The sequence below is a fragment of the Rhododendron vialii genome, chromosome 10a (assembly GCF_030253575.1).
Source record: "Rhododendron vialii isolate Sample 1 chromosome 10a, ASM3025357v1".
Taxonomy (NCBI): Eukaryota; Viridiplantae; Streptophyta; class Magnoliopsida; order Ericales; family Ericaceae; genus Rhododendron; species Rhododendron vialii.
The window spans coordinates 30,206,708-30,226,946 of NC_080566.1; the positions used below are offsets into that span (position 1 = coordinate 30,206,708).

Here is a 20,239-nt window from a genome sequence, read left to right on the forward strand (position 1 = left end):
TGAGAACCTGCCAGATTTTGAAAACTTTGAAAACTTGCCAGGAGACTGGAACTTTCATTTCTGAAAGTGTTTGGACTTCCGGTATGAAGGACGGCAAGTGCACTTCTTGTCTTTGCACTTTATAGAGAGATCTGGTCGGTCACATGCTTTGCCAAGAAGTTTTCCCTGTTCTTCAAGAGTTCTGAGGAATTTCTGGTGATTACACAGTTTTTCTAAGGCAATCAAAGAGTGCTGGTAAATACCACCAAGAGATGTTGCATTCAGCGTCAATCCTTTTGTCTGAAGTAACCTTGTTGTCTCATTTCCCAATGGTTCAGGAAGGGAATTGAGAAAGGCTTGCTTGAGATTGACATCATCCATGCCGTTGAGAAGATAAAATTTCTGAGACATATGGTCATAATGAGTCTCAAGATCTTTTCTTTTGAATGAACAACACTTCATGCCGAGATATTCTTCTCGAACAAACTCTTTTGTGTTGTTGTGATCACCAAGAAACTCAGTATGCAGGACTGAGATGAATTGATCAAGGGTTGGCAATTGTTTGAGCTGTAGCTGTCGGTATTCACCAAGAGCCAAGTACCATTGACGAAGACGGCCAAGGAATTTTGCTGTACACTTAGTAATAACAATACTTAGTGTAACATTGGGAGAAAGCATAGCAGCAGTGCACCAAGCATGAATCTCATAAAGCTTATCTAGCCATTTGGATGGGGGAATGTTTTCAAAGGAGAAACCTTGGGTATGGATATTGGAATGTGAGAAGGAATCAAAGGTTGGAATTTCTGGAGGCGTATCAAACTCAGGACCTTCTTCAATAATAGGATCTTCAACATGTTCTTCAGGAGGATCTAGATTCATCATGAAAACATGAGGAATTGGTATAGAATGAGTAGATTCAGAATCCGAATCAAACTCAACGGTTGGTTCAGGAGATGGGGGTTCAGGTATGGTGGCTAAGGTATGTAGGAGAGTGGAGATTGGATTTTTGGAAGGGTTAAAAGTTGATTAAACCATTAACTGAGGTGACTTTGAATTTGGATCAGCTGGTTTAGAAGGAGTGGAGGTAGTTGGAATTGAGGTAGAGGTAGAGGTAGAGGTAGAGGTAGTTGGTGGAGACGGAACTGTTGGAGATTGGATAGGTTTTATCTGGGGCTTTGGGAAAGGAAGTTTTGGTGGAGATGGTCTTTTTGGTGGAGGAAGGAAAGTTGATGAACTTCCAAAGATGGAGCTTGACTCACCAAATTCTGAGATAGGGTTTATAGGTTAGGGTTGAGACATTTGAGGATATCCAAACAAACTTTGTTGAGAGGAAGATGTGAATATGTCAAATGGGTTTTTTTGCTGAGAATACTGCTGAGCTTGAAGTGAATGAAGCTGATTATTTAGATGCTTCATTTCAGCATCCTTTTGGTAAAAAGCTGCTGAAAATGCTTGGTTTGCATATGCCATCTGGAGAAGTTACTGGTGAACATTTTGAATTTTCTGCTGCAAATCTCTGATAAGAAGTTCCAAAGTTGATAACTTCTTATGAACAACATTCTCCAAATTTTGCTGAGAGTTATCAATTCTCTGAAGAGTTTTGTTTTGAGCTAGAGAATTTGCTGACTGCCAGTTTATTGCTGCTTTTGCTGCTGACACTGCTTTTGTGCTACCATTGAGGAGAATGGTAGTAGGGTCTGGAATTTTATGACGGTGGGTTGTTCTTTCTTGAGAACTATGAAATTTCAGAGGAGTGAAATCTGCTTCAGTCCAGGAAGGAGACGAGGTGAACATAAAACATCCACTTGGTTGACTCGAAGAGCCATTATCAGATGGAGGTTGAGGAGGAGGTGGAGATTTACAAGAAGTGGGAGGTGACGAAGGACATATAAGACATGGATCTTCTTCTTCAAAGTTCTCATCATCTTCTAGAAGACTGTCTTCTAGACACTCATCACAGTCACAGGCATCAAAGTAACAATGACCTGTTTTTAGATTTTTGAAATAAAAGACTGGAAGACCACTGGGTTGAAAATATTTAATTGGAGGGCCAGGTCGAGAACCATCTACAAACATATCAATTCTCGAGGGAAAAATGACAGGATGGGTGGAGGATGAGGCAGAGTCTTTTTTTGGGAATGAAATCTCTACTGTACCATCAGGTTTTTGGATGAAAGTTGGATTTGAAGATTGGACAGGTATGGGCTTTTGTTGGTTCTTCTCATAAGCTGTGACCCAAGACTCTGGGAGAAGCTTGAGAAGTTCAGGTCGGAAAATCTGTCGTGGAACATGGACACAGGAAGCTTGGTGAGGTGCGTTGACAGTTAGGAAATGGGCTTCATCTGTGGAGGACGGTAAGGACATGTCAAAGGCATGGTTTTGAAGGCGATAGGCCATTTGGTAGTGAAGGGTTGCTGCATATGTGGTGGAAATTTGGGAGGCACCACCAATTTGAACTTGGACCTTCAAGGCGGATAGCAGATGAGGATCTGCTAATGGCATATTGAAATTGGGGTAAAAGGTAAAGATTACAGTTCCAGCATTTAACGTGGTTTGGACAGTAGCAATACATGCGTGCTGATACTGTAGAAACCTGGTGTCTACTAGAGCAAGTTTGGAAGTCACAGGTAAGCCTTTTCTACCATGAAAAGTGACAGCAAGTCTGATTGCCCCAAAGTGGAGATGGATAAATCCTTGTTGTTGCCAAAGACGAGGCAAATCAACTGGGATTTCAAAGGGTAACAGTTGTTCAGCTTCTGTAGCTGCTATGAAGCATTGATCAAACTTAGAGGCTTGAACTTACTCATTTACGGAAGTTGGGCGTTTTGTGTAGAAGAGTTGGGTGACAGTCTTTTTTACAGAGGTTTGGGTCTGACAAAAGCATTATATGGGTTTAGAAAAGGAAGATCAGTGAAAGGAACCTTACTATCATCAGGAAGGTATTCAAACTCATACAAGTACTCAAGATTAGAAGAAGAGGTGGAGGAATTTCTACTAGTGGACGATCTTGAAGGAACTAAGGATGACGTAGCAGAGGAATAGGTAGAAAAAAGATGATTCATTTCTTAAAGTAAAAATCTGGGTACTTCTTTTCCTCATACAACAAATATTTCCTTTTGCAGTGTAAAATCTTTAACCAATTTTGATTAATGAAATTCTGTATACTAGGGTAAATAAACAGAGACACACCGCTAAACAGCACAAAGTCTCAAGGTACTTTTAACCCACTGATACAAATTTTTTTTTAACCAAAATAGTTAATGAAGTTTCTGATGTGGAGGATCCTTAAAAGGCAACCACAGAGCATACGCTTCTATTTTTTCTTTTAGGAAAGATTTGAAATAGTTTTGGAAAAGAAGTTTCCCAGAAGGGGTTTAAGCTAGAACAGACACCATGGCTCTGATACCAAGTTTTCAGACACGAAGTGGGTACAAACATAAAGTAGGTTAGGATCAAAGAGAGTGAATATAAGACACAGGATATAGTAGGAAAACACTGGCTTTCATTAACTTGATTTTTACAGAAGTGATGCTCTCCTTTTATAGGCGTAAGGAGGCAACAATAGTACAACCATATGCATCATTCATGACATCAAGGAATAGTACTATAAATAATTGGTGCCAAACATTACTACACCAATTATCTGACAAAACTATTACAGCATAGACTTTTAGCCTAGTCTATTACTATTGAACAAACCTATACGTACTATTTTTACAGAAAACATTAATCATATAATACAGCAACAGTACCCAATAGTAAACACTAATAATTTTGGCTCCTTTGAGGGAGTTGGCTGAGATAGTTTTTTGTGTCCTGTTTGGACCATGTTGTTTTCTTGTTTGGGGCTTATACGGAAGAGTACATTTACCGAAAAAAAAAACATCCACAAATTGTGCTTGTTTAATGTGTCACTGACATTCTCAAAAACCGTCACTTTATCCTTTGCTCTTTGAAGTTCGAACACAACATCCATTTTTTTTTTGCTTATTTAGTGTGTCACTGACATTGATCACATGACTACATGAGCAATCATGGATTTCATGAGCGTATATCCTGCTTTGAGGATGACTGCAGTCTGCAAGCAACTGAGAAATAGCATACTCACCGTGACAAGATGGTCATTCCAAGACTGGATATCCCAGGCTTCATACCATAGCAAGATTGAGAACACTGTTTCTCTTCTTCCATATTTTCATTGGTTTACCATGCTCTACAAGGGAAAAACACAAATTTTAACCCACCATTTGACTTCAATTGCACTTGTCATTCTAAATCAAGTCATGCATGCTCTATTTGTTATCTAATGCAATATTACAGTTGAAGTTAATGATTTGTTTCTTTTCATGAGTTCCTAAGCTTGTTATAGTTTTATTCGTTGGTCATCTTGCTTAGAATGCTATGCTTATTTTCTAGTGCAGCTTGTGATGCAATTAGTGATTGTTTCTTAGCTGTCAAGTCATCTTTGGTTATGCGGTATTTGTTTGCAGAGAGATAGTCAGTGGGCAAAATGGTTGATCTTGTCAAGGGTTAAAGGGCTGGAATATGATTCATCATTCTGTAATGCTCGTTCAATTGCCTCACGCAATCTAGTTCCTGGTAATAGCCTAAGTGTATTGGAGATTGATGACATAATTCGGACTGTTGATGATATTGCGGAAGGGGGTGGAGAAATGGCAGCTTTGGCCACGTTAATGTATGCACCTGTCCCGATTCAAGATTGCCTGAGTAGTGGTTCAGTAATCAGACACTCCAGCTCCTCAGCTCAGTGCACATTGGAGAACCTTAGGCCAGCACTTCAGCACTTCCCTACACTATGGCGCACATTGGTAGCGGCATGCTTTGGCCAGAGTACAGATTGCAATTTTTTGGGCCCTAAAACAAAAATGGGTGAGTTGGTACTCCTTTTTCCCCTTATTACCATGGACTAATACTTAATTCCGGTGTGTTGTTTCTGGCAAGCATAGAAGCAGAAACATTTCAGAAATGTTTCATAAAAGTTTTGGAAACATTTCAAAAAGACGAAAGGAATTTGAAATACAAGAGATGAACAAAATTTAGACCAAGTGTATAACACGTAAGAATTAATACCAGGTGTTTTTTAAATTTAAAATACACACCGACACATCTTTTGTTTTCGTATCTTTTATTGTTTGTTGACATGTTTTGCTATATTCTCACGTCTTTTGTTGGAAACACTGGAATTTCGTTATTCCACTATTGTTTGTTTCGGTTACTAGTGTTTCAATGAAAAGAAATGGAAATACAAGAGATGTTTATGAACATGAACTGAATTTAGACCAAGTGTATAAAACGTAAGAATTAATAACAGATGTTTTTTGCGTATTGATTGATTCACTAATTGGTGAAAGAGGAACAAGTATAAGATCGCTGAATGTCATTATGAAATGTGCATCCTCAAGTATTGTCGAATAAATTTAAAATACACAGCGATACATCTTTTGTTATAGTATCTTTCATTGTTTGTTGACATGTTTTGCTATATTCTCAAGTCTTTTGTTGGGAACACTGGAATTTTGTTATTCCACTATTGTTTGTTTTGGTTACTAGTGTTTGGGAAAGAAATGGAAAGTTTGTTCATTGCTTATTACTTCCCCTCATTGTGGTCAACCTTGTAATATTATCCCCAGTTTTGATGGCAGTATATTTTGCGTAGGCTCTGATTTGTGTCTAAATTTGCAGTGTTTCGGAATTCTGATTTATCAGACTATCTAAATTGGCGTGAGAACATATTCTTCTCTACTGGACGCGATACTTCACTTTTACAAATGCTCCCATGCTGGTTTCCAAAGGCTGTGAGGAGATTAATTCAGCTTTATGTGCAGGTTATTTGTGTTTTCCTTCATGCGTTGCTAAAACGATTGGAAAAGTTTGTCTTCTTAGCTATTTTGTTGATTAAGAGGGTTACATACTGAACTTTGTTCCAGCCTGCAAGGATAGTAGGCCTTTGCTGGCAAGTGTATGTAGTTCACGTGTGAAAACACTGCCTCGAAGGTCATCATTATCTGTACGCTGCTATTAGCAATGCCACTTCACTTATTATGTGGTTGAAATTTGATTTTCTACCACAGGGTCCTCTTGGTTGCCAGTCACTATCTGGTCTTCCTACAGGAGAATTTTCTCTTAGGGAAATTGATTTTTTTGCTAATACTGATGAACATGCTGAGATTAGTGCCATGTCATGGGAAGCTGCTATACAGAAACATGTGGAGGAGGAATTATCTTCTTCTTCGCTTGAGGTAATGGAGCTCTTTTTCCAATAGCATGCGACTAACTTTTATCGACTTATAGTACAGTTAGTATTGGATAAGTAGATCACCTAAATTGAAAGGGGTCTTTATAACTTTATTAGCATCTGACTAAATTATTCCAATGATTACGATGATGCTGGAATCCTTCCCTTCCCTGTTTGGGGTTTCAGTTTTCATCCGTTGTCTTTTGTCTTGCATGTTATTCCTTTTTGCGAGGTAATGGTATTATTTGTGTACTTACTACCCGGTCTTTAAGTGTTCTTCAATTAGGGGGAAAATGCTCTGTAAAAGGTTGTAATGCTTATATTAGAGATTCACAACTGCCACCTGGTTGTCAGTTATGCCACCTGTATTTGCATAACATCATCTCATCTCAGGTGTTTGATTGTCTTCAGGAAAGTGGACTTGGACTTGAGCATCATTTGCATCGTGGACGTGCCTTGGCAGCTTTCAACCATCTTCTTGCAGTTAGAGTTCAAAAGTTGAAAATGGAGAGCACCCATAGAAGCCCAGCTGGCTCTTCCGTACCTGGGCAAACAAATGTTCAAGCAGATGTGCAGACAGTTCTCGCGCCTTTAACACAAAGTGAAGAGTCTCTTCTTTCATCTGTATGGTCACTTTTCATTTTCATTTTGATCTTTATTTGGGTTTAGGTTGCTTATATAAATGCATCTGGTTGCCCTCTGTCCATTTTTTTGTATTGCCTCTTTACATGTGATATGCTGGTTCCTGAACTGCCCGAAACATGTTTGGTAATTGCAGGGAACCATTTATCTTATTTATTTACTGTTTGTCCCCTCTTTTTTTACCTTTAAAGAAGGGGAGGGGGCTTTTGTGGCTGTACTGTCAAATGCAGGGTCTTTTGGTTTAAAAGTTGGTACAATGGTGGCACTGTTTTGATAAATTTGGTCACTAGCTGAAGCAAATGGATGTGGAGGCTTAGTTTATAGTTTTATATTTGATTTAAGTAACACTCTTTAGTATTTCATATTTAGCTTCCTTTTAATAGTAGGTTGCTGATAATTCTTGTAGTTCCTTTTTCTGTGTTGGGGTATTGGCTTACAAATAATTATATTTAGCGTTTCGTTAGTCAGATTTGAATTCTTAGAATCTTATGTTTAATGCTGTGGCCTTTGGATGTTTAGAGCAGCCCTTGCGTGCGTGTTCACTCACATTCTCCCTCCCTATTCTGGACCACGGGATATGATCATAATTGAGTGCAAACGCCTGTTGTAGGTTATGATGTGTGCTGACAGGTGTGTAACGTGTGTTCAGTGTTACCGCTCCCTCAGTGGTAGTCTGCAGCCATGTTGTGGCTTGTGCTGTGGTTTTGTTTGTACCTGCAAGGTGTTTATTGGATCAGCTGATGTATATGAGAATGTGTCAAAGAAAAATGGTTGCACAAAGGACATTGTATAAAGAAAGCATGAAAAAATTGGATGTTCTGGCAGAGACGTGTGTCGTGAGGAAATGGTGGTGATCTATACCTTGTTAATTTCTATTTTTGACCCGTGATTGTCTACATAATATAGATTCATAGGTGTATTTCATACGACCTCTCCCAATCACAAGTATATGAGGAACAGATCACAGTTTCTATTATGTCACATTTTCCACTCTTTCAGACGGGTAGTATTGACCAAGCAATATGTTTTGTGTATGTATCCTTTGTTCTTTCCGTCTTCTGACATGTCCAGCATCAATACATCAATATAGAACCCTGAATATTCATTATATGTCGGACTTTAACTAGAAAGGTCGATAGTCTAATTTGTATGCGGGCTGAGAACTTTTCTGCCAATTAGGGCATTTTGGGACTACTTTGTGATCTTTCTCTGAAAACTTTCTCCATCTATATTTAGGTTGTCCCGCTGGCTATTATGCATTTTGGGGATTCTGTATTAGTAGCTTCTTGTGCTTTTCTCTTGGAGCTATGTGGATTATCTGCCAGTATGCTGAGGATAGACGTTGCTGCTTTAAGGCGGATATCTTCTTTCTACAAATCCAGTGATTATAGGGATCATTACAAACAAGTGTCACACAAGGGCTCAGCATCGCATGCAGTATCCCATGAAGGTGATATTACAGATTCTCTTGCTAGAGCATTAGCAGATGATTATCTTCACAATGTGACTCCTGGAGTCGTAAGGAAAACATCGAATTCGAATGCCATTTCCAATAGACAACCACGAGCCCTCATGCTTGTGCTGCAGCATTTGGAAAAGGTGAGTCTTCCATTATTGTCTGATGGGAAGACATGTGGTTCTTGGCTAATGAGTGGCAATGGTGATGGAGCTGAGTTAAGGTCTCAGCAAAATATTGCAAGTCAGCATTGGAATTTGGTTACTGTTTTCTGTCAGATGCATCGGATTCGTTTGAGTTCTAAGTACCTTTCCATATTAGCAAGAGATAATGACTGGGTATGCTTATGTTTATTTTGTGAACATTATTTTTTCCTTGTTTTTGACAGCGAACTATTTTTTTCCTACTGAAAAAAAACTCTTAGACTTTGAAGTTTAAAGTTGTATTATCTTCCATCAGATTGGGTTTCTGTCAGAAGCTCAGATTGGGGAATATCCTTTTGAGGCAGTTATCGAAGTTGTGAGTTTCATGTCCCTTTGACTAAGTTTTCCTTCTTTTTGTTTCTTTTCGGAATTCCAACTATGTAAATAAGCTAGCCAATTACCAGTACATTTATTTTGTCTTTAATGTTGCAGGCATCAAAGGAGTTCAGTGATCCTCGTCTAAGAATTCACATTTTGACTGTTTTGAAAGGCATGCAATCAAGGAAAAAAGTTGTCTCTACATCAAACCCAGATTCTACTGAAAAAAAGGGCGAAACTTCCTTTATAGATGAAAACACCTATGTCCCCGTTGAACTCTTTGGAATTCTAGCTGACTGTGAGAAGCAGAAAAATCCTGGAGAGGCTCTGCTATTAAAAGCAAAGGATATGTGCTGGTCTATTTTGGCCATGATTGCATCGTGTTTTCCAGATGTGTCTCCTTTATCCTGCCTAACCGCGTGGCTAGAAATCACTGCAGCTAGGTTGCCATCAGCTTTTCCAGATGGAACTATGTCTCATGCTATTTATAGTTTCTATGCTCCTGTTTGGTTGCTGCTTTCAAAAATTGTTTGCCTGGACACTTTTTAGTATCTATTCTTAAAAACATTTATACCCTATTCACTTTTAAGAAGAGAAAATGGTTTTTGAAATACTTTTCTGTTTTTTTATAAAAAATAGGTTATTTTCCAAATGAACATCGGAAACAAGTTTTTATATCTGTCCAAACGAATTTTCTGAAAAGTGTTCTGGAAAGCAGTTTTAGGAAAAACAACCAAACAGGAGATCTTTTAGCCTTTTTGTTCTGGGTCAGTTCATCTATCCACTCCCATTTATCCTTTTTTAGTTCTCCATAATTTCTGTTCGCTTTGCAGAGAAACGTCATCCATCAAGGTGAATGGCATTGCTTCCCAGATTGCAAATAATGTTGCAGCAGCAGTGGAAGCTACTAACTCGCTGCCATCAAGTTCTAGGGTGCTTACACTTCATTACAATCGGATAAATCCCAAACGTAGGCGGCTTATGCCCATGTCAATGGATCCCTTGGCTTCTACAGTATCAGAAGTTTCTGTTACTAGTAGTGCAAGAATATTTACTGCCCAAGGCATGATTACTGAAGAGGAGAGTAAAAGCCAATCCGCGGAATGTATTCAAGTTTCAAGTGATTCTGATGAAGTTAGTGTTTCTTTGTCAAAGATGGTTTCAGTGCTTTGTGAACAACAACTATTCCTTCCTTTGCTAAAGGCTTTCGAGATATTCCTTCCTTCGTGTTCACTCTTACCTTTCATCCGTGCTCTTCAGGTTTGTTGATATGAGATAGTACTTTGAGATTCTCTGTTTCTTTTAATCCATGATGGATTCTTTAAGTAGGCTCCACAAATTAACTCTTTTTGATTTTTCATGTTGGAAAGAACTCCTCTCCTTTTTGCGATATGGTTCCTACTTTTACATACGAAACAATAGCCGTAGTTTGTAATGATACGAACAACTGAGAACAGTCACTTACCTTTGTTCTAACTTAAAGTAAACTCCTTTGACAGGATTAAAATCAGCCAATTTTGGCCAATAAAGATATCTCATCGAACTTTATTAAGAAACTGTGGGGAATGTCTCCATGCTGTTACATATTTCTTCTTTTATGCTTCAATATTCCGTACTTTATGGTTTTTGATGATCTTTACTGTTTAGAACTTTTCATCCATTTTAGAGAAAGGACTACCCAAACACTAACAGTTCAAGTAGATAAGGAATTGCTTTAAAATGATAGATAAGAATGTGGTTTCCCTAGAGCTTCTAGCCACTTCGGATTGAAGTTTGAAGACATTCCAGTGTGTTACCCCTCTGCCTCTCTCTACGTTTTTTTTGGCCCCCATGCACTGAACCTGAAAACTGCATGACGATCAAGCAAGTTACTTCAAAGCCAATATGTTGATCACCTCGGTGGTTTGGGAGTTGGAGTTTTATCAATATGCTTTTGTGTTGAATTTTAAAGGAGGCATAGCCTGCAGTGTCAAGTTATATCCGTATAGCATTTGGCGTGTAAAGGTTTGAAAGAGATCGTACTCTGATGATGCTTCGTAGCTTCCTCTACCAAACAAAACTTGCATGTGATTTGTTTTTTGAGATTTTTTTTAAATGACGTCAGGGTGTGCCAGCTTAGTTGTTTGAGGCAAATTTACTCATTTAAGTTGATGTTTAGGTTTCCAAGTGCAAGTTCCCTACTAAAACTGAGTTTTTTTCTCCATCCCCACTTTTCAGGCATTCTCACAGATGCGGCTATCTGAAGCTTCTGCGCATCTAGGATCCTTTTCTGCTAGAATTAAGGAAGAACCTGCTCATATACAAATGAACTTATTAAAAGGACAGACTGGGACTTCGTGGATAAGTTCCACTGCTGTGAAAGCTGCTGATTCAATGCTTTCAACGTGTCCGTCGCCATATGAGAAAAGATGTTTATTGCAACTTCTTTCAGCAACTGACTTCGGTGATGGAGGATCTGCTGCAACATATTTTCGCCGGCTTTATTGGAAAATCAATTTAGCAGAGCCTCTATTACGCATAGATGATGGTCTACATCTTGGGAATGAGACTTTGGATGACTCCTCACTTCTAACAGCATTAGAAAAGAATGGGTATTGGGACCACGCGCGCAATTGGGCTAGGCAGTTGGAAGCCAGTGGCGGACCATGGAAATCTGCTGTCCACCATGTTACAGAAACACAGGTATTTACGATTCCACCCCACCTTTATTGTTAAGCACTTGATAGAGGAGGTCAAATGTACTCATAATAGGAGTTTTTTTTTTTTATCAGCAAATAAAATTATTAATCACCGAATTCGAAAATTATAGAGATTAAAAGGACAAGGGCACAAGAAAATTAAAATTACTTAATCTTCATAGGTACCCGAGACCCAAGCACTGGTCAAAGACCAACAAAACCCTAAAAACACCCCCAAACCCGAAATGCCGCCTTACTCCCGAACTGTCACCACACCTGAACAAACCCCTGTCCAAACAAACTCAATTAGGATATGGAACGCCGCTACTGTCGCGCAGACTGCCGTGAACCCGCCGTATATGGCTGATCCCAAAAACGATCCGAGCCAGCTGCAATCGCCCCGCATCCCAACCGCCACCCATTACCGCCAGGACACCACTCCACCGTGACTTGTTCACCTCCTTTGCACTGCTGCTGCCCTGCACCACCGCAATCAGACCACCATGCTCCTTGCTGCCAAAACCACTTTCAGATCCACCACTGCTGGCTGCCGAAGACCCATCCAGACCTCCATTGAACCTATATCTCCACCATCATGAGCCCAAATCACCACCACAGCCCACCCCTGTCGGCAGCCACCAAAGCCGAAACAGGGCCAAAGCCACCATGCAACCAAAGACCGGACCACTGGACTGAGAGAAAAAGTCGGAGAAGAGGAAAAACCGCAGATCGATATCTCCACCGCCGTTAAGCCCACCCGAGATCGCCCAAGAGTCGAAATCAGTGGGAGAAACTCACGGCGCCGCTACCTACCGCCGACCGCACCTGCCCGTTAGGAAACCAGAAACCCCAAGAAGGCTGTCTGGCTGTCGATAGTTCAATGATATATATACAGAAATACTCTCTTTTGATCTCCATGAGGTGACTATCTTCATTATAGATGGTTTAGACATTATATTATGCGTTTTGAACTTTAGAGGATTGAAGCACTTCAGAGTCTGAACTGCAGTCGAAGCGAAGTTTTGTTTTTGTCCTTATTCATGTTTATAAACCTCGTTGATCCTGCATTGACTTTCTATGCTTCTTGATTGTCCAGAAGATCATAATTGTACTTGGCTCGCATTTAGCCTTCTAGAAATTTGGTTGTTTGAGATATATATAAGCACTATTACAGCTTGTTCCACATTAGTTAATTATAACCTCCAAAACTAGTATATGCTCACTAGTATACGAGCATGGACGATCCTCATTACCAATTGGTTTTAAGTTTGGTGCTTTAACATCGTATCAAAGCGAGGCTTTAGGAGGATTTTGGAAAAGACTCTCTGGATTGATTTCCCGGTTGTTTGTGCCATAAGTGCACCTTTTATCTTTATGGTCCCAATGTTATGGATACATTGTTTACGTCTTCGCATGCGGGACAGGGATCCAGACGTGTGGGGGAGTGTTAGAGCTTGTCCCACATTGGTAAATTACAAACTCCAAGACTAATATATGAGTTGGGCGGCCAGTTCACTCATTTCACTTGGTTTTGAGTTGGAGACTTTAACAAGCACTATGCTTAATCCATCACTGATTTATGGATCATTTCCTAGCCTCCATTGGGCGCTAACTGATTAAGCATATGATGAAAACAGATACTATGTTTAGATTTTACCCATCTATTTACACTGTTTTGTCTTTTATTTGGGTAGTCTTCCATACTTCAGATTTTTAGATATTTCTTCTTGGTTTACCTTTTGCATTTGCCTCCTAAAACTCCATTATCATCATTGTTACTATTCTCTCTTGCGCTGGAGCTTTTTTGGATATATGAAAAATTCTTCATATGCTTCTTTGGAGTTTTCTGAGCTAATGCACTCTCTCTCTCTCTCTCTCTCTCTCTCTCTCTCTAGGCTGAATCCATGGTGGCTGAGTGGAAGGAGTTTCTTTGGGATGTTCCAGAGGAGAGGGTTGCTTTATGGGGCCACTGTCAAACTCTGTTTGTTAGATATTCTTTCCCTGCAGTGCAGGTATATTTTGTTTTGTAACCAGCAGCGCTTAAATATCAAAGTTTCAAGAAAAATGTCTTCATTTATCTTTTTTTTTTTGGCTGTTTGTTCCTCCTTTATCTGGATCTTATCTATTGGGATTTTCTGGTATTCTCTTCATTGTAGGCAGGATTATTTTTCCTTAAACATGCAGAAGCCGTGGAAAAAGATCTTCCAGCAAGGGAGCTTCATGAAATTTTGCTTCTTTCTCTTCAATGGTTGAGCGGGACGATAACCCAGTCCAATCCGTTAGTATTTTTCTTTAAAATCCAATAGTGCTGCTTTTCATCTTGGATATTTCTCCCTTTTAACATCAATGTTTAATCTATCAGAGTTTATCCATTGCATCTTCTGCGAGAGATCGAGACTAGGGTATGGCTCCTGGCTGTTGAATCAGAAGCTCAGGTGAAAGGCGAAGGAGACTTCACCTTAACTAGCTCCACTATACCTGGGAGCGGAAAGAGTTCCAATATCATAGATCGGACCGCCAGTATTATAACGAAAATGGACAACCATATGAATGCAGCGAGAATTAAAACTTCAGAGAGAAATGAAGCAAGGGAAAATAATCTGACACATCACAAGATTTCACAAGTTGTGGATGCTGGATTCTCAAATACTACAAAGACAAAGCGTAGGGCCAAAGGCATTGCACCATCAAGACGGCCTTTTATGGATACAATTGAAAAGAGTACTGATGCAGATGATGGTTTTGCTGCTGTCGGTAATAGAAACGATTTGCATTTGCAAGATGAAAACTTCAAAATAGATTCATCTTTTTCAAGGTGGGAGGAAAGGGTTGGACCTGAAGAGCTGGAAAGAGCGGTACTTTCTTTGTTGGAGTTTGGGCAAATTTCAGCTGCAAAACAACTGCAAAATAAGCTCTCTCCTGGACACATTCCACCTGAATTTGTTCTGGTAGACACTGCTTTAAAACTCGCAGCTATCTCAACTCCCAGCAATGGAGTGTCCAGATCAATGCTGGATGAGGAAGTCCGCTCAGTTATTCAGTCATACAATATTCTGATTGACAATCATGTGGTTGACCCCCTGGAGGTTCGATTCAGAGCTCGTTCCTATTTCTTTTAACCTAGGCCCTGTTTGGTTGACTTGATAATAGTTTAGGGAAATCACATAGGGTAAGAAATTCTACGGGATAACATTTGGGACCTGAAGTTATTTCTCGCATGTCAATAATGTTGTGTAATCTGGACAAAATTCAGTACTAGACAGTACTAGATCACCTTGTAGTCTTGTACACAAACACATGCAACCTCGTGTGCCAGTGACGTTTAAGAAAACATGACAATCTGTTTGAATGACAACTGGCACTGCTTCATTCAGTTTCTGTATTATATATGTTAAATCACATTGTTTGTCAAGCATGTTCCAAACTTCAAGAAGAAAATATCCATGTGTGCTTTCCACAGCTGCTTGTGTTCTGTAATTGATGAGTTTTCTATTTCTTAATCAATGTGAAAATGCTTCTTGTTAATCTGTTGGGTTGTTGAACTGTAGCTATTGGAGAGTTTGACGACCATTTTTGTGGAAGGTAGTGGACGTGGGCTATGCAAGAGAATAATAGCAGTTGTAAAAGCAGCAAACGTGCTAGGTCTTTCATTCTCAGAGGCATATGATAAGAAGCCTATTGAACTGCTACAGCTGCTTTCTCTTAAAGCGCAAGATTCCTTCGAGGAAGCAAATCTCCTGGTGCAAACTCATTCTATGCCAGCTGCTAGTATAGCTCAAGTTCTTGCAGAATCCTTTCTAAAGGTGCCTTGTATATCTATTTTGATATGTAAATTTTGGTCTGAAGTTGCATATTTCACCTCCTGTAAGTTTTATTTGAGTGCCTCAATGTTGTGCATAAGATAAATGGCATAAGCATTGGGAGAGATATACTCCCTCCGTTCTGATTTGTTAGTCCCGCTCCAGGATTCCAACTTTTCAAGGGAGCTCAATTATGACAAGCGCAGAATTTGAACTTTCCATTTTTGCACATCAAAATTTTTGTAACGACTTTTCTACCAATTTAAATAGGTACCAGTTTTTTCCTTAAGAATACTACAAATCCCTAGATGTTGAATTCAAATCAAAAGTTGTAAAACCAATAATTGAATTTGAAAGAGGGCAAAAAGGGAAAGTAGGATACTTTTTTATTTTGACTTTTAAAACTGGACTTTCAATTTGGAACATCCAAAAAAGGAAAGTTGGACCTTCAAATAGGAACAGCGGGAGTAGCTTCTTCCTAAAGGAGAATCAGTGACACTTTCTGTGTTTCCATCAAACTGCCAAAGTTTTGATGTTTCCTAGGAGACGAAAGAATAATGGAATCCCAAAATTCCAATGGTTCCACCAACAGCTACCAAGACGCCCCAAAACATGTCGATATCTGCAAACATACCTTAATATCAAGCTCTTTTGATAGCTGTTAGAATCATCCAATAATGACATCTTCATACAGTCCAAAATTCTTTTGACATCTGCCCCTATGTTCAGGCTACGCTTTCAAATTGTTTCCAAGACATCCAAATGGTTCATAACCAAAATTGGAGAAGACCCACTACAGAGTAGGCTGATGAAAAATTGTGTGCTTAACCAAGTGTGCTTAGTTTGGGTAACGACGACTATTTGGATTGCTCAGATAAATCAACATAAAATAGAAGTCTGCATTTCTCTGCCTTTGTGATTGTTTTTGTTTTTTCCTGCAAGTAAAGGTACTCACTTTTAGTGTCGGTGATGTATTTATTAGGGTTTATTAGCTGCACATCGTGGGGGATATATGGATTCTCAGAAGGATGAAGGGCCTGCTCCTCTATTGTGGAGATTCTCGGACTTCTTGAAGTGGGCAGATCTTTGCCCTTCAGAACCAGAAATTGGCCATGCATTGATGCGTTTAGTGATTACTGGTCAAGAAATACCACATGCCTGTGAGGTACGATAATCTTCATCGTTGTACACTGTGACACATACACAATACTAAAATGTTTTAAAAAGGTGGAGTGACTAATTTGGATTTTTTTCGTTGAAAAGCTATTTTTCATAATGTTGGTAAAAGAATTTGTATGTTGTAGCTACTAATATCATTGGCATTATTCAGTCATCTTTATTTCGTTATTTTGCAGTCCTTGTCAAGTAAAAGGCCTTATGCCCATACTGTGCTTGTAGTTCACTGTACAAAATTGTTGCTCTTCGCTATTTTTCAAATAGCGACCAAGCTGATAGAAGTTACAAGTGAAGTATCATCAGCTTTTGAAACTGAATTTTAAATGAATACTCCCTCTGTCTGGTCCATTTTAGGGACTCCAACTTTTCAAGGAGTCACAACGATTTTGCACGTTACAAATCATTAACTTTCCAAAAGTGTCATTCACTCTTGCATTTAAGTTGTTTCCTTAGAGTAGTTACTTCTATTCAATAGAGATGGGCAAAATGGGAATACAATCCATTTTTGCCATTGGCTTTTCCAAGTGGGGATACATAATGGGACATCCGGAGAAGTATCTTTGTTTCTCAGTATTGCCATTTCCTTTATGTAGGCTAATATCTCTCGAAACATAATTTTTCCAGGTTGAACTTCTTATTCTGTCACACCACTTCTACAAGTTGTCAGCTTGCCTGGATGGAGTTGATGTTCTGGTAGCCCTTGCAGCAACCAGGGTAGAAGCTTATGTTACAGAGGGTGATTTCGCATGTTTGGCTCGCCTGATAACAGGAGTTGGGAACTTCCATGCACTCAATTTCATACTTGGAATTCTCATTGAAAATGGTCAGCTGGATCTTCTCCTTCAGAAGTTTTCAGCTGCTGCAGACACAAATACAGGGACTGCTGAGGCCATCAGAGGATTCCGCGTGGCTGTTCTCACTACACTAAATAAATTTAACCCTAATGATCTTGATGCCTTTGCTATGGTTCGTATATGCCCAGATCCCATGATTTTGCAATTAAAATATTAATTGACATAGCGTGTGCCAGTTCTGATGGAAATTATAGAATGGATCACGTGTTCCTTAATGAGTTCAAGCAGCGGTACTAGTTACTAGTTCTCCACTGTATCAAGGAGGTTTTCCACAGAAGGTCCCTTGACTCACATGGTGACCTATAGGCTATAGCTATTTCCTAATTTCCTTTCAGTGGGACTATGATGAAAACTTACCCGCACTCGAGAAACGATATTTCAGTTTGTTTCCTACCGCACGGCTGAAGTGTTTCTGTTTCCTAAGAGATTGAAATGAGCAGTAGTGGATCTCGAAATTCCAATGTGCCACCGAAACATGGTGGAATCCTACAAAACAGACCTAAATATTGTGTTTGTTTTGACATCTATTACATGTCCGACAATATTCACTATTCTTAACAATAGGTCCGGGATACCCTTGGTAAATTACCAAAGACAAAAATGATTTGTTTTCATATATTCCTGAATTCTTGACATTTCCATTATGTGTCCGCTACATCTCCAAAATGTTTGTAGGATGGAACGGAACCATTTCCTCATCCAAGCTAAGCAATCAGCACACTGAAAAGAAATTTCCATCCTTCTCTACTTTGGCAAATGTTTTTAGAAATGTAAACAAGTTGGTGCATTGTTTCTGTTACCTTGATATCACATGTGAAATGTCAGTGTCAGCATCCATTTACTTTGGTTGACCCTGTCTAGATATCATATTTCCTGTAATAGCACAAGCACGTTTTGTAGTCTTCACTTTGTATGGCATTTTTTTGGGGTCGGGGGTATTTTTCTCATCCGCAGAGCCACAAGTTCAAACTCCAGCTTCTCAAATCTCCAATTATTGCATTAAATTTTGTTTGCCCCTCTTGCAGGTTTATAATCACTTTGACATGAAGCACGAGACAGCTTCTCTTCTAGAGTCACGAGCTGGGCAAGCATCTCATCAGTGGTTCCTCCGTTATGACAAGGACCAAAACGAGGACCTCTTGGATTCAATGCGCTATTTCATTGAAGCGGCCGAAGTTCACTCCTCCATTGATGCCGGAAACAAAACGCATGTAGCTTGTGCTCGCGCATCTCTTGTGTCCCTCCAAATTCGGATGCCAGATTTCCAATGGCTCAATCTATCTGAAACAAATGCCCGTCGGGCCCTAGTTGAGCAGTCCCGTTTCCAAGAGGCCCTAATTGTTGCTGAAGCCTATAGCCTAAACCAGCCGAGTGAGTGGGCTCTAGTGCTTTGGAACCAGATGCTCAAGCCAGAGCTTACGGAACAATTTGTTGCCGAATTTGTAGCAGTGCTTCCGCTCCACCCTTCGATGCTTGCAGATCTTGCTAGGTTTTATAGGGCTGAGGTGGCGGCACGAGGGGACCAGTCCCAGTTCTCTGTTTGGTTGACAGGAGGAGGGCTTCCCGCGGAATGGGCAAAGTACCTTTGGAGGTCTTTTAGGTGTTTGTTGAAGAGGACTAGGGATTTGAGGCTGCGGTTGCAGCTGGCGACAGTGGCTACTGGTTTTGGCGATATAATCGACGCGTGTATGACAGCACTAGATAGAGTTCCAGACAATGCAGGACCGCTTGTGCTGAGGAAAGGGCATGGTGGGGCATATCTTCCACTGATGTGAAAGTGGGAAAAATTAGATGGTACGGAAATTGGTATCTGTTTTGTGCCCTTTGATTCTGGTGGGCATAACTTGATTGGAGATGGTGGCGATGATAACAAAGTCATTCACTTCGCTACTATTGAAGCCATTTATGTTGAGTACAAAGTCATCCACTTTGCTACTTATTGATGCCATTTATATGGTGGAAATGCGAGGATGGTGAAGAACTTGCACCAAGTAGGTTAAGGAGCTTGTGATCTTTACCGGTTTTCACTGCAGAAGTCAAAACAGCTAAAATTTGTGTTCGGCCATTCCCAGCCAAAGATTCATTAGGTATTCATGATCAATAGAATCTCCTTCATCGCTGGTCGGACTTTTGGGTCTACATTGAGGTGATGGTCCATGATCTCTGGGTCATTTCCAGGCACTTTTTGCGGTGTCCAAATGATTACTTCTTTTTGGACCAAGAAATCCGTCAGTTCTATCTCTCCCTCTTCAGATTTTAGGTATCAGGTAAATATGGACTCTCCAAACTCATGGTAGATTTGTTCATTGATTTTTTCACTGCTCTTCGAGTTGTGCGCATTTAAATGGGGCTTGTGGCTGATTTAGCTTTTTTCTGTTTTTGCTACATAGAATGTACAGGATTATTTTTTACACAGAATGTAAGATGTGTACATGATTCTTCCTCAGTGAAAGGTTTTTGTGGGTTGGTTTCTCCATTGGGATCAAATCTGCAAGTGTTGTGCTTTCTTAGGTCAAATAACAAGAACATACATAGTAGCAACCTAAGTCACATAATTATTGTTAACCCAGACCAGCAGACTATCATTGACCAGAGAATATCAGGGTCAAACCATTAATGTTGAAGTTTACATGCCAAACCCTGTTGAGGAGGATGACCCTACCGTCTTCCTTCTCTACTTGGTGACCCTGTTATGTTATGTTTTTTATTTTTGTTGATCCGCACCCTGTTATGTTTGATGCCATGGTTTTAGAATGCCTTGCCCCTCACTATTACGCCCGGGCTATCGAGCGACTATGTTGGAACATGTGTGAAGGATTTGAGACCCACATCGGATAAATAGAAAAATGGTTGGACGACATACATTTGGGTAGCTCA

General features: G+C 39.8%; 1 protein-coding gene across 5 annotated transcripts in view; it reads left to right on the top strand.

The window, feature by feature from the left end:
• The window catches only part of LOC131303262 (uncharacterized), a 47,185-nt gene extending 27,336 nt beyond the window's left edge, over positions 1–19,849 (top strand). For 4 of the 5 annotated variants that reach the window (XM_058330043.1, XM_058330044.1, XM_058330046.1 and 1 more), the window contains exons 12-27: positions 4,470–4,869; positions 5,683–5,825; positions 6,072–6,239; positions 6,647–6,859; positions 8,114–8,671; positions 8,793–8,852; positions 8,969–9,297; positions 9,688–10,114; positions 11,072–11,536; positions 13,428–13,544; positions 13,689–13,810; positions 13,895–14,618; positions 15,081–15,335; positions 16,315–16,497; positions 17,133–17,474; positions 18,388–19,849. In XM_058330043.1, the coding sequence (XP_058186026.1) occupies positions 4,470–4,869; positions 5,683–5,825; positions 6,072–6,239; positions 6,647–6,859; positions 8,114–8,671; positions 8,793–8,852; positions 8,969–9,297; positions 9,688–10,114; positions 11,072–11,536; positions 13,428–13,544; positions 13,689–13,810; positions 13,895–14,618; positions 15,081–15,335; positions 16,315–16,497; positions 17,133–17,474; positions 18,388–19,137 (5,256 nt within the window). In that variant the 3' untranslated portion in view covers positions 19,138–19,849. Of the gene's footprint in view, positions 1–4,469; positions 4,870–5,682; positions 5,826–6,071; positions 6,240–6,646; positions 6,860–8,113; positions 8,672–8,792; positions 8,853–8,968; positions 9,298–9,687; positions 10,115–11,071; positions 11,537–13,427; positions 13,545–13,688; positions 13,811–13,894; positions 14,619–15,080; positions 15,336–16,314; positions 16,498–17,132; positions 17,475–18,387 lie in introns of those variants that run through there. The other variant, XM_058330048.1, reaches the window with a different exon arrangement.
• The last annotated feature ends 390 nt before the right edge of the window (positions 19,850–20,239 follow it).